The sequence below is a fragment of the Stegodyphus dumicola genome, chromosome 4 (assembly GCF_044657685.1).
Source record: "Stegodyphus dumicola isolate Sdum_Otavi_A_Nest chromosome 4, ASM4465768v1".
Lineage (NCBI taxonomy): Eukaryota > Metazoa > Arthropoda > Arachnida > Araneae > Eresidae > Stegodyphus > Stegodyphus dumicola.
Window position 1 is genome coordinate 210616694 of NC_140771.1, and position 13124 is coordinate 210629817.

Consider the following 13124-nt stretch of genomic DNA (forward strand, 5'->3'; position numbering starts at 1 on the left):
AAATAATTTCTAAATTTGTAGGCAGTATGGACCGTAGATACACAGCTAGTCATCCAAAATGCAACATGAAAGGCAAGATGTCAATGCTAAATACATTTCAAAAATTTCACATTGTATCAATGTTAACTGATTTCAGATACAACCTTCTTTGACATGAGGAAGACAAAAAGCTCAATAATGAATACTGCCTTCATGTTCGTCAATAACCACTGCTACATGCTGCGGCATTGAGCAAAAGTGGCTTTGGATGTGCTGCTGGTGAATGGCAACTTATGCTGCCTCTAACACATTGCCAAATTCCATTTGGTATACCTGTGGACGCGGCATGTCAGGCTAGGCTTTCTCTAATCATTAACCAGACATTTTCAGTGGGCAAACAGATCTGCAGAATAGACAGGCCAGGGTAACAGTGCAATATCATGGGCTAAGAAGAAAGCTTAAACATTGTGTGCAACATGCAGTCATACACTGTCCTGTAAAAATATAGCTGCAGGCAAGCCTAAAGGTAAGGGAGGAGAACAGGTTGCAAAACCTCAGAGATATAGCACTGCTAAGTGTATTAACAATGTGGTACAGGTTAATGTACTAGGAGGTACAGGTGTAGTGGAATCCAATATCACCTCACATCATAACACTGGTTGCAGGACTAGTATGAAGATGCATAAACACAGCAGTTGAGCAGCATGTCTCCACTATATCTCCAAACTCTAATCCGGCCACTGTGTACTGTAGGCAGAAGTGTGATTCATCCAAAAACACAATGTCATTTATATTCCATCTCTGCCATTCAACTGCAAATGCAAACACCTATGGTTTAAAAGTAAGTGAAGAAATGGATGTCTAGCAGACAATTCACTGTATTGGCAACACTGAATTGTAAACAACACTGAATTATTTATGCAGACACCGATTGTTATGTTACAGACTTCATTCATTGTGATACGGTTGCAGATGAGGCAGCATACTCCATCAGTGCCATGCACACAATATGCCTGTCTTGCCTTGGAATGGTGCAATGAGATGGTTGCTCTTGTCTGTCGGTCATGCCATCCTCACCCTCCTATTTCATATTTGCACAATTGTTGCTTGGCTACATCTGACACAATCATTGATTTTCTGAAGAGATAATCTACAATCACTGTATGGAATGATTCTGCCATGGTCGAACTCAGAAACATGCTCGAATGATGCTCATGTTCTTTTACGAGGTATACTGAAGTTGCATACACAGAAAATCTCAAGACAGAACAACCCACTCCGAATTCTGATTCAAAGTGGGAATCTTTCCTGCATTCATGTGTGTATGCACTGAAATCGTAATCATTTGCATATTACATCGCAGTATACATGATGCATGTTTTATGCAGTTTAGATTCTCCCTATATGGTGTTACATTTTGGATGGCCAACGGTTTAATTTCTAGGAAGTCAATATGCTATCTTTCTCTCCTTTCTCAATTTGGGGACATTTGTAAAATCATTAAAAGAAAATTTTTCAATAATTAGGTGGAAAATAATAAAAGTAACAATTTAAATAATTGGGAATTTAAGTAATCAACATTTTATTGGTTTTTTTTTTTTTTTTTCTTATTTACTCAAACCAAAGAACACAGAATAAAGAAATACATACTGTTTGAATATCCAATAGCTTTCACACTTATGTAATATTGCCCAATGTCTTTATCTAAAGGAACCCCAGTAAAAGTTTGAGAACCTTCATCATACAACAGCCAGGATGGCAGCGTGGTTTCTCCTGCTTCTGTAACCTAGCAGGGAAAAAAAAAAAGCAATTAAAATTAAGAAATAAAAGTGATTTTAAAAAATATTAACTTTCACCTATAATACATGGGAAGTAGAAAGAAGCAAATTAATGGAAAACATAACAAAAATATTGGATCTGCAGTAGCACTTCTTAAAAAATAATTTTGATGAGTACTGCACAACAGAAAATTAAGTTCTTTACTTGAGTTTACAAACTGCAACTAACTAATGTTAGTTGCCATTACATTAGATATTATTTCTGTGTTCTAAACATACATTACTCTTACCACAAAAATTTGCATTACATAACACACCGAATGCAAATTAAAAAAAAAAAATTTCCTCTTAAGTATTGTTTTCAAATCAATAATTTAATATTATTTTTGATTTATTACATTTTAATAATGTACCTCTGATAGTGTTTTCACAGATATATTGCATCTTGTACTCTCTCTCTCTCAGATATGGCTCTGCTAATAAAATAATGATAGAATTATTTTAGATATAACCTCACATTTCAGATTTAACCACAGTTCTTTTCTGAAAAGTAATTAATAACACATCATACAAAATAATACATGAATTGTCTAACACTGTGGTCTCAAACTAGCGGCCCTCAGCACATTTCAATTAAGGTATTGTAAAAATTTCAAGATTTTAGTTATTTGAAGTCAAAGTTAACATTGTTTTCATTTCCATTAAAAACGAACATGAATATCTCACTAGAAAATTTGTAAATGGAGCTAATTAATTTTAAACATAAATATAATCTTATTTAAAGATACAAATTTCATTGACTTTTATTTGTACTTCGCTAAGGTTCCAGCCTAACTGTGCAACAGACGCGAAACAGCAGTACCTCAGACCGTCATGTGAAACCACTGTAAGCAACGGGTAACGTCTTACATTTCATCATTTGGCTCCGGCAGACGTTATTTCATTTGCAAAGAAATTCTCACCAAGAACGAGCGTCGACCTTCACGAAAGAGCGTGGGATCTTGAAAGGGAAAGAAACAGGCGATGACATTGCTCATTCGCAACACTTTCTAATTGGTTGGATAGACTTTGTCATTATAGCGTAGGCGGTCAACGACGTCTGGCTATGATCTCGATTATTTTTATCAAGCAGAGAGACACAATTTAGGATGAAGATTGCTTGATTATTCTGAATATTCTGTCACACTAATATCTAACAGAAACAAATAAATACATTGATTTTAAGCTAGAAAGTAAACAACACAAAAACTGACATTTTGCACCAAGGTAAGGTATTATAATTGATACATAAAGTGCGTTTATACAGTTCTAGAACTAAATATCAACTTTCAATTTAAAACAAAATCGAATGATTCTTGTTCAGAGCAACATTCAAAAGAAATAACATGCCTCTTTTTAGCCACTATACAATCTTAATAAATCTACACAATGTTTGCTTCTTGATTTATTTCTTCCCAGAATTCGTGTTTTGCAATACTCTGGCGGTGTAATAAATCTCTCCGAATGCTATTAAAATAATGACCTTTGATGTAAGATTTTCCTTCAGAAAAGAGTAAGCAGTCTTCACCTCCCAAATCTGGGGGAATGGTTGAAAAATGTGATATCTTTCTTCGCTGGAAACCAAATTTTTCAATATTCTCATCCGTTTGGGACAGCGAATTGCCTCATCGTCATCATCATGTTCGCGTCTAGTAAAGAAAATAATAGTAAAAAAAGAAAAACACTAGCCCACTAAATAGTGTAAATAAATGGTTGATTCTTGCATACTTCGCGCAATATTTCAAATGTAGCTGCTTTTCGCATGATACAAGGATGTTTATTAGATCAAAGCAAACGATGAACTGCGAAGAAAATTCTTGCTAAGCTGATGATATTTTAGAAAAAACAAGTTTAGATATCATCATAATAAATATTGTTAATTATCGCTTTCCCGAATTGCTAGAATTTGTAAAAAAAAATTGGCCCTCATACTTTGCGGACGCACCAAATATAGAGAACTTCGAAAATTAACCTTTTTGATATTAAACCATTAACAATATGTTACTTAAAATGCATGTCTGCTATGTTGAATGTACACATTTATGGAATTCGCATAAAATATGCGAATACATAAATAATATTCGCATAAATATACTGAATCTTAGGATTTTGTTCATATTGGAAATATGAACTTAAACCGGATTAAGGCAAAGCAAGCAAAAGCTATCTTACTTAGGGGAGTGGTGCACTCGGGGCGATCTTTTTTACGGAAAACTACTTCCTACGTTACACAATGGGAAAATTACAAAAACAAAACAAAAGCACCAAAGAAAAAACTGTTATGTACACAGCCAGTTCACTGTGATTTGAATCCGAGTCGAACTACTTAAGTTCAGCAGTTTCACCGTTTGACTTCTGGCTGGCCATAACCTGAACTTAAAACATTCAAACTTTGAAAACCTGCTGTAGGGAAAATTAACAGATTGATTTTCGTATTAGTTTCTCTCAGGAATACAAACTACTGTGCAAAATTTTACGCAACAAATTCATTTTCCAGCATACATCTGTGAAATTATTGAAAAAAGGCTTTTTGCGATCAGCACAATGAAAAGCCAGCTCAGTAGAATGATGATTGAATATGCAGATATCAGCATCATGATGTCAAAGTGTACGTCAGAGCACGGAAAACGCTAGGAGTAAGCGCGCGAATGGAAGGAACTTAAAAAGATTAACGGAAAGCGCATTTCCAGCCATTCTTCTGCAAATGAAAGTGAGATTACACCTGCAGTTATGGTTACAAGAAAGCATCAGGACATCTTTACACATGGTAGAATAATTGGTAAGCTTGAAGAGAGGTGTATTTTGATATCTGTTGGCCAAGAGTTTAGAATCGGTAAAACTCTTGTGTCACGAGCCTGGAAAGCCTTCCAAACGGCTGGAGAAACGTTGGTGGTTGTCCGCCAAGGAATACAACGGTGACTGATGACAGATATATCACGCTGCAGGTGAAAAGAGATCGAAACCAGACAGCGGGCAACATTGCTCTGCAGCTGCGCACGGCAACCAAACAACAGATGTCCCGATTAACTGTGTTCAAACAACTTCATTAAGGTGGCCTACTTGCCCGCCGTCCAAAATGCTGACCACTGACAGCAGCCCATGGAGCACCGTTTACAGTGGCGTAGAGAACACAAAGACTGGACATCTCATCAATAAAGATACGTCTTCTTTACCGATGAGAGTCGCTTCAGTCTGGCAACACCAGTTGTTATGGACAGAGGTACGGACATGCTTTCATACCATTAAAAACATCAGGGAAAGAGACCGTTGGGGTAGTCCTGGCGTGCTTGTCTGGGGAGGCATTATGATGAACGGCCGGACGAAACTCCACATTTTCGACAGAGATTCACTTATTGGAAATCGTTACGGTGATCCTACCCCACGTGCATCTTTTCAGAGGCGCCACTGGCACCGACTTTGTTTTTACGGATGAGAGTGCGCGGCCACACAGAAGTCACGCTATTAAGGAGCTCCTGGAAAGTAAAAACACCCCACAGAATGGATTAGCCAGTGTGCTACCCTGATTTAAATCCAACTGAACATGTGTGGTAGACGCCTTGGCAGCACGATTTCATTCTCCAGAGAATACCAGAGAACTGAAACAGATGCTTCTTGAAGAATGGGAACTCTTTTATTCCAAGAACTGTTAACTATCTAGCGTTGAGTATCGACAGACGGTGCAACGCAATTAGAGGAGGTCATACCCTTACCCTTTACTTTGCTGTTTTCCTCTAGGCCAGACAGTAAAAATTGCTTAAGATCAGAAGTTGCTTAAGTTTTATTCATTAGAATAGTTTCAACAGTTTAAAGATTAAATATAAAAACAGAGTTTAATATGTTAAATACGAACTTCTTGTAATCAAAATAATTCTCTAAAAGTCAGGACCATTGTTAGGGATCTAATACTTATTTTCTTTCTTATATAGAATAATACATTATATAAATAAAAATTTAAGAAGTAAAAGTTATAATTTTAGATACAAAGTATAAAAGTTTAAACTTAAATAGAAATTTAAAGTTTAAATTTAAATAGAAAGAAATGGAGGATTTAAAAGCAAAGTAAGTACACATTTCGCTCAATCACAAAAACTCTTTTTTTTCGAAAAAGAAGTAAACTAAAAAAATTGTTAGGAAGCTCGGAACATGACTTTAAAAAGTTCGTAAATTCCAAATAACTATAAGATGAAACAAAACAGCTAAACAAACAAACATAAAAAGAACATTCCTTTCAAGTACTCATTTAGCTTAAGAAACGTGCCTGTATTCGAAACTTATAAAGTCATTTTCATAACAAAAAACCTTGAAAAAGGCCTAACTCAAAATAAAGAAACTGGCGTGCTTCCAAATCCCTTTTTTGTGCTACTCTTTCCAACATTTTTTTTTTTTCTTCCCCCCCCCAAGGGAAACAAAGTTGAATTTGGTCGTCTGCCAATATTTTACGTTTGATACCAAAATATTGCGAAGAACGTGCCAAGGGCTTCACGCTCTGATTCGCGCGAAATTGTGGCCTAAAACAAACATTTTTGCTTTTGTTTTTAGCGAATGCTTTTGACCCTCTTAAAGTGAAAAGTGAAACTACTTAATAATCTAATGAAGTTTAAAAAAAAAAAAAAAAAAAAAAAACCTGCTCTTAACGATGAGTTTAGCAAGTATTTATCTGAACATCAACCTTTTAGCTCTCTCCGATTCGTTAATAAACGTTGAGCAAGTTATAGGCTGCTAATTTATTTTTTTCATTACTAAAGCATGCTTTTGTAGATTCACGTCACGATACACAAAATAATGCAGCAAAGGTGACTAGAAAGAAATGTTATCATAATGAAAATTTTAGACAAATTACGTTAAAATTCGAAGGAGAAACACAGTTTTATTATATTACCATTATCTGCCGTTGTTATTTTTAAATTCTCTTACAAAATGTTAAAAAAATCTCGATATTAAAAATATTACGTTTTTTATAATTGTACTTTAAAATTTTCCACTATCAATATGCGGTTAAAACTTGTTCATGCACTACCTAGCACAAGAAAAATACTTTTTATTCTTTGATATGTGTTCAGAATTAAAATTCTTAAATTTTTTACTACTTTGAAAGGATGATGTATGATTTCATGATTTTCACAGAATGCATTCAGTTGCTTATCTTTCACACAATTTTTATTTAAGAAGTAAGTTTAATACGCAATACTTGCTCAAAAATTATAAACTGAAACTCGCCAAGAGGTTTTCAACTTTACGGAGAGCAAGTTCATAAGTATTATCATTCTAATAAATGCTCTCAATTATCGCTTTGAAGATTTGTCAGAACTTGTTAAAAAGAATTAGTTCTAACACTTTGCAGACGTACTACGTATGCAGAACTTCAAACAGGTATTTAATCTTTAATAATACGCTGAACATAAACTCTAATATACAAGCGAATTTCGATACAGTTTAACAATGCAGCGATAGATTTAACACATTCTGAAATCAATTTTTAAAGGGTCAGATTTTTATATAATATGCTTCTTATGCAATGAAATCCTTTTCAAGAACTATATATTCTTTAGTCCAGGATTTGAGTAATGCACAGTTATTGCCATAAAGAATTATGTTAAGAAAAAGCAAAAATTATAATGATTCCCATACATTAAGGCATCAAACAAAAATATGTGAAAGCTTAGTTTTCGAGACAGTTTATTTAGTTCGTAGCTAGAGTGAAGGGCTACCTGCCTAAATTAGGTGAAAACAGTGAAATGTAAGATTTGGAACCAAATTTAAAATCCTCAAACAGCAAATTTTGGGGCTTCTTGAAGAAGATCTAATGACCAATAACTTAGATCATCAGCAATATGGAATAGAACAACTATTCACAGCTCGACAAGATTTTCTTTAACGCAGATATGGAATCGCCGAGACTTCACGGAACAGGTTTATGCCAGGAGATCAGCAGAATAACACTTCCATCTCCAGCAACACAGTGGCTAGTTGGTCTCACTTAGAAATAATTTCAGATTGGCTTTGAATAAAAAATCCTATATGTTTCCTAATATTTCTACAAGGAAGATTTACGATGGAAACATGCTCACGGATTGAGGTGTCATATTGTAAAGTGAAACGTACTAATCTATACTGCTTCAAAGAGGAATTATGGTCCTATACGAGATTCACTTTTCCTGTCAGAGGATAATACCTTCTCTGTTTTACCTCAGTTGGTAAACAAATTCCTCAAAAAGATGTTATCTCCAGATCCTCCATTTTAATTAAGCATTCGTGAAATGCTGCTGCTGTTGTTGCTGTTCTAAATGGTCAGACACTCGGGATTTAATGTATTCTTCGGGTGAAGCTAATACTGAACGATCATTTAGCCGTCTCCTTACCAAGAACGTTGTCCAGAGTGAACCACAGGTAGCGACCGAATTGCACCCGTGCTCAAGGTACAGTTCCGTCCATCTTGGCTGGAAAAAACCCGGGAGCTGTATCTGCAAGGCAATTCGGCTTAGAAGTATTTTAAGAACTCCAAGGCGCACAGACATCATACGCACAGTTCCGAGAAACGAGATTCTAGTAGCACTGCTTTAAGCGGGAGGCTTCCGAGAAATGTTTCGTCTAGCTAGGAGGAACATGTCCCGGCTATGAGCAACATTTTGAAACTTTCCTGAAAATGTTCCGTCTCGAGACGTGTTCCTCGTACGTACAACCAATCAGACGAAAGTTCTGCTTCTGAAGGATTACGGGTAACTTTCAATATGGCGATGGCTTTCACTGTGAAGTCATGGACGATGGAAATAGAGGCCGATTTAATTATTGCTGTTGCGACGATACAGCTACTAGCACCCCCCCCCCCCGCCGCGGGCACAGGTGCTGAAGTATAACTTCCTGTTTGTTCGCGGACTAAATGGACCATACCTGCAAAAAGCAGGACTGCAGAAAAAACCCCTTGGGAGTTTCCGGACACAAGGAACTAATTATGTTTCTCTTCGCAGATAACAAAATGAGTGAAATCTTTGTGTAAGAGATCTTCATGTGATTTTGAGGTGACACGACGCATCTTTTACGTTCTAAACCACGCCAGTGGTTTCCGTAGAACAATAGTTTTTTTTATGCTGTAACTACAGTAAAAAGGACGCTTTTTTGCGTCCAATCTGCGTTAGCGGATATTGTATGATTTAGGGCTGTAATGATCAGTTATTTTTATGTTTTAATCAAGAAATCTATTTTAGTTTATCAAATAAATAATTTAAAAGACAACCTGTCTTTCTTTCACCCGACACGGGTGTACTGACGTTACACTGTTTTGTTGTAATATAACTGCCTGAGTCATTTTAAAAATGTTTATATATTCATGAAATATATAATCGTGGAAATTTCAGAGTTGACAGTATTTTACGACATTCTTGCAGTTCGGATTTGTTTACAAATTGTTCTTCGCCAAAAGTTCGTCAAATTTGTCGTATTTCGTGCCGATCGTGTATTATCACTGTTATGTAATAGAATTTTATTTCTTAAATTTAAGTTGAATATTTTTTTTAGATCCGTTTGTATATGCGCGGCTTTTCTCCTAATTACTTATCTTGAAATTGTTAATTGCATAATCAGTGACACATTTTAAACAGCATAAAAAAAAAGAAAAGCATAGTTTATGTAATAATTAATGGTAGGGTACGAACTGCGCCAAATTTGATCGAAAATCCCCGTCCCCCTCTTTTTTAATCCACGAACTGCGCGACGTTTCCTGCCCCCCATTTCTTTCCAAGAAGATTGGGTGCTATAAAAGTCGTTTATCGTCATTAATGGGACATTCTATTGAAACTGCAAGGCTTTATTTTCGTTTATCAATATTGTAAAAATTGTGCATGTAAAACAAATATTAATTTAAAGTCTGGCGTGTACTAAAGTAAAAATAAATTTCGTTTACACTCATTTTAAAGTTTTATGATGCTTAAAGGAATGATGAGCCAGATCTTTTTTATTCTCTGTAAGAATTAAAAACTTTCCAAATTGTAGATTTTAGTCGCTGATATATATATCAGTTTTGAATAGTAAAACTGATAGATTAATGACATACACAAAACTGATACATAATCAACGTATCAAATATCGGATTTGTAGCTCACCTTAAATAAGTTTCTTGTCTAGATAAATATTAACAAATCTTCTTAGATAGCAGAATGGTTTTAACTTTCAAATTTACCATTTTAGGTAAACAGGTCTAATTTAATTATAAAAATTATCTTTATTAAATCTAAAAATTGGACTTCTTAAGTCGTTCTAAATTCACACTAATTGCAATATATTCCCGTATTAAGCTTTCCATTTTTAATCTTTTACAAAGTTATTTTAAGGTTATTTAACTTTGTTACAAATTCTATATTTTAATACTAGAAACGTTGGAATACATTTAATTTCTAATACACATTTAATTAATAAATTGATAATTATGAGCGTCAGCAGAATTTTTATAATTAACAAAAAAAAAAAAAAACTCCCTTATATTTATCTCCTGGGATTTTCAGTCTCCCTTTTAATCCATTCCTTTTTCACATATTGTTGCACTGTATTCAAGTTTTCATGTATGTAAAATTTATATAATTTGTATTGTATTTATGCCATTTTATATTTAAATGATAATTTTTACAAATTCTTGCTTCATAACTGTAGTTAACAGAAGATGTTTCTAACACCTTGACAAAGCTTAATCTTCAGCATGTAGCTTATTTTCTAACCTAGTTTCAGGCTGAATTATTTGTAAAATTAGTTACTTGAAATTATTTGCTAACAAAGATGGTCGCTAAATCACGCTAATAATATTTCTAACTGTTGTAATTTATAATGCTACGAGTTCATACGATTTATAATATAATTCATTTATAATTTTTTCTGCAGTATTGAAATTAATAGCAGATACTGATAATGTTATACATTTAGATTACAATGATTTAGATTGCCATTGCCTTCTTCACTCATGCTTTTATGCTACTTCCTAATATTTCATAATGGCATACAGGTAAGTTTAACTTATTCATTAAACATGTAAATCTCTAATTCAACCCACTTTTGTTCTTATGTGTGCTGTATCTTCTATTTTCTTTAATATATTGTTCAGCCTAATTTCAAAAGGTCTTATGATCAAGCGGAAAAGTCACTAAACATTGGTAGTTCGACCCGAGTTTCTAGTCCCAGTGATCCCCTAGATCTTTTTTTTTTTTTTTTTTTTTTTGTACTTATTTACTGTGTAAAAATGTATAGTAAAAATTTCAGTTCATGAAGCAAAAATACTTTTAAAATTTATTCTTTAAAATATTGCAAAATTTTTCACCTTAGCGTATCTTTTTACAAATCCCTCTGATAAGAAAAAGTAAGGAAAGAAATTAACTTGGTTTCGGTAATTGATACCTCAGTGCAAATTATGTGTAACTTTTTCCGAAAGCATAGAGTTTATATGGATATCAATAAATTATGGATTATTTCTCATCTAATTTTTATAACATTTTTATTCCAGAATTTTCCTTTCACACTGTAGTGTTTAACTTTATGCGTTTTCTATAATAATTTGCATTTGTTTATAATTTTACGCGAATGAAAGTGATGATTTAATTGTATAAGATTTTCTGAAAGATATTCGAGAAAACAAAATTCTATCACTTGCGGTCAAGAGAGTGTTTGATGTAATAATTCTTATATATTTTCTTTGATAGTTTTTATTTAATTTCTTTCATTTATGCATTACTACATAGTTCTTTTCAAAAAATATTTTTCTGTGCCGCTATGTCCGTATTTCAGTTTCAAGAAATGCGTGCTCCGTGTAGGGTATATAATGCTTAATAAACTTATGATATGAAAGAGATCTAAATTCTCTTCTCATTTCTACTGTATTTTTTAAATTTCAACCCCTAAGAAATTTACTCTAGAAATCGTTTTCATGATTTAATATTTTATACTTATTTATTTATTTTATTCATACTTTAGCATTTTCTTTAAGTTTATTCTTTATCATGCTAACCTGTTTTTAAATATTTTTCTCAATACTTTTGTAATTTAAAATTATTACATTTATTATGATATTTCACATTAATTTGTTTGAATACAATAGATTGCAATAATTAACTTACAATTTTTGGGTAACATGAAACACGTCTTAGGAATTCTAATCGTGAAATCATTCCATACCTGCGCTTGTTAAGTAAATCCTCGATTCTTTCCTTCCTGTTTACGTAATTCCTGTTTGTTATTTTTTTATGCTGCTTCACACCATTTATTTCAGCGTATATATCTATTTGAATTTGACGAATTAAATCTGTGAAGACAAATATATTAGGATGGGAATGATAAAAATTCCCTCTGAATTTTGAATGAAATGCTTCACATGCATTAGTTGTTCTTTCCGATGAAATATCAGCGCAAGCCCAAAGTATCGGGAAAAATTTTGCATCCTCATCTAGGTAGTTCTCTGCTATGTAATCAGTAAAGCGTGTGATGTTTGCATCCCGTGGTTGCTCTGACATCAGATCTTCAATGAAGATTATTACGAAACCTTCTGCAAGTCCTCTGAAAATTTCTTTTGTGTTACAGAGCAATTAACAAAAGTAAATCTAAAGCGATGTATAAAAAAAATTAAACAAACAAAAAAGAAACGATTTTTCACAGACAATTCAGTGTTTCTCATCTAAAAATTACGAAGTAAATCTTAAACACTTATTTCCTGGAATAAATTCCAGAAAGGATTAAGCATGACTTAATTCGCAATAATAATAAAAGAAGGCGTTATCTTTGTTGTTGCCGAAGCTTAGTTTCTCTAGATTGGCAACAAATCCACTATTCATTTATAAAAAATATATTTCTTTATTTTTATTTTCCTCTTGGCTACAGTTGGCTTCGAAAAATAAAGGGGAAAAGAAATTTTGATCGGCGCAGTTGGACTATAGCAGGACGAGGGGGGGATTTTCATCAGCGCGGTTGGAGTACACCCATAATGAGGGTATACTCATTAAATTTGTCTATTATTTTCATGTTATTAATGGAATACTTTTTGAATTATAAATACATTAGAAACTATACTTTTATTGTAAATGCTACATATTGAAACATTGGAAATTTATGGATTTATTATTATGCATGATGAAAAACATTTGTACATACATTCATTAATATAAATCGTATTCACTACATTAATACTAATAAATATATATCAACAACTAAACCATCGCATCTCTCTATCTGTGTGTAAATATATGACTTATTAGATGTATGGAATATTATAGAATATTAGAATATATGTATGTATGAATACAAAAATGAACATTGACAAAAAGTTTATTTGAAGTTACTTCTAATTCATATAACGATCAT

General features: G+C 33.3%; 1 protein-coding gene across 2 annotated transcripts in view; it reads right to left on the minus strand.

The window, feature by feature from the left end:
* LOC118184134 (dystroglycan 1-like) overlaps positions 1-13124 on the minus strand; it is a 232169-nt gene that overhangs the window by 9989 nt on the left and 209056 nt on the right. For both annotated transcript variants that reach the window (XM_035353784.2, XM_085815940.1), the window contains one exon: positions 1630-1765. In XM_035353784.2, coding sequence (XP_035209675.1) covers positions 1630-1765 — 136 coding nt within the window. The remainder of the gene's footprint in view (positions 1-1629; positions 1766-13124) is intronic.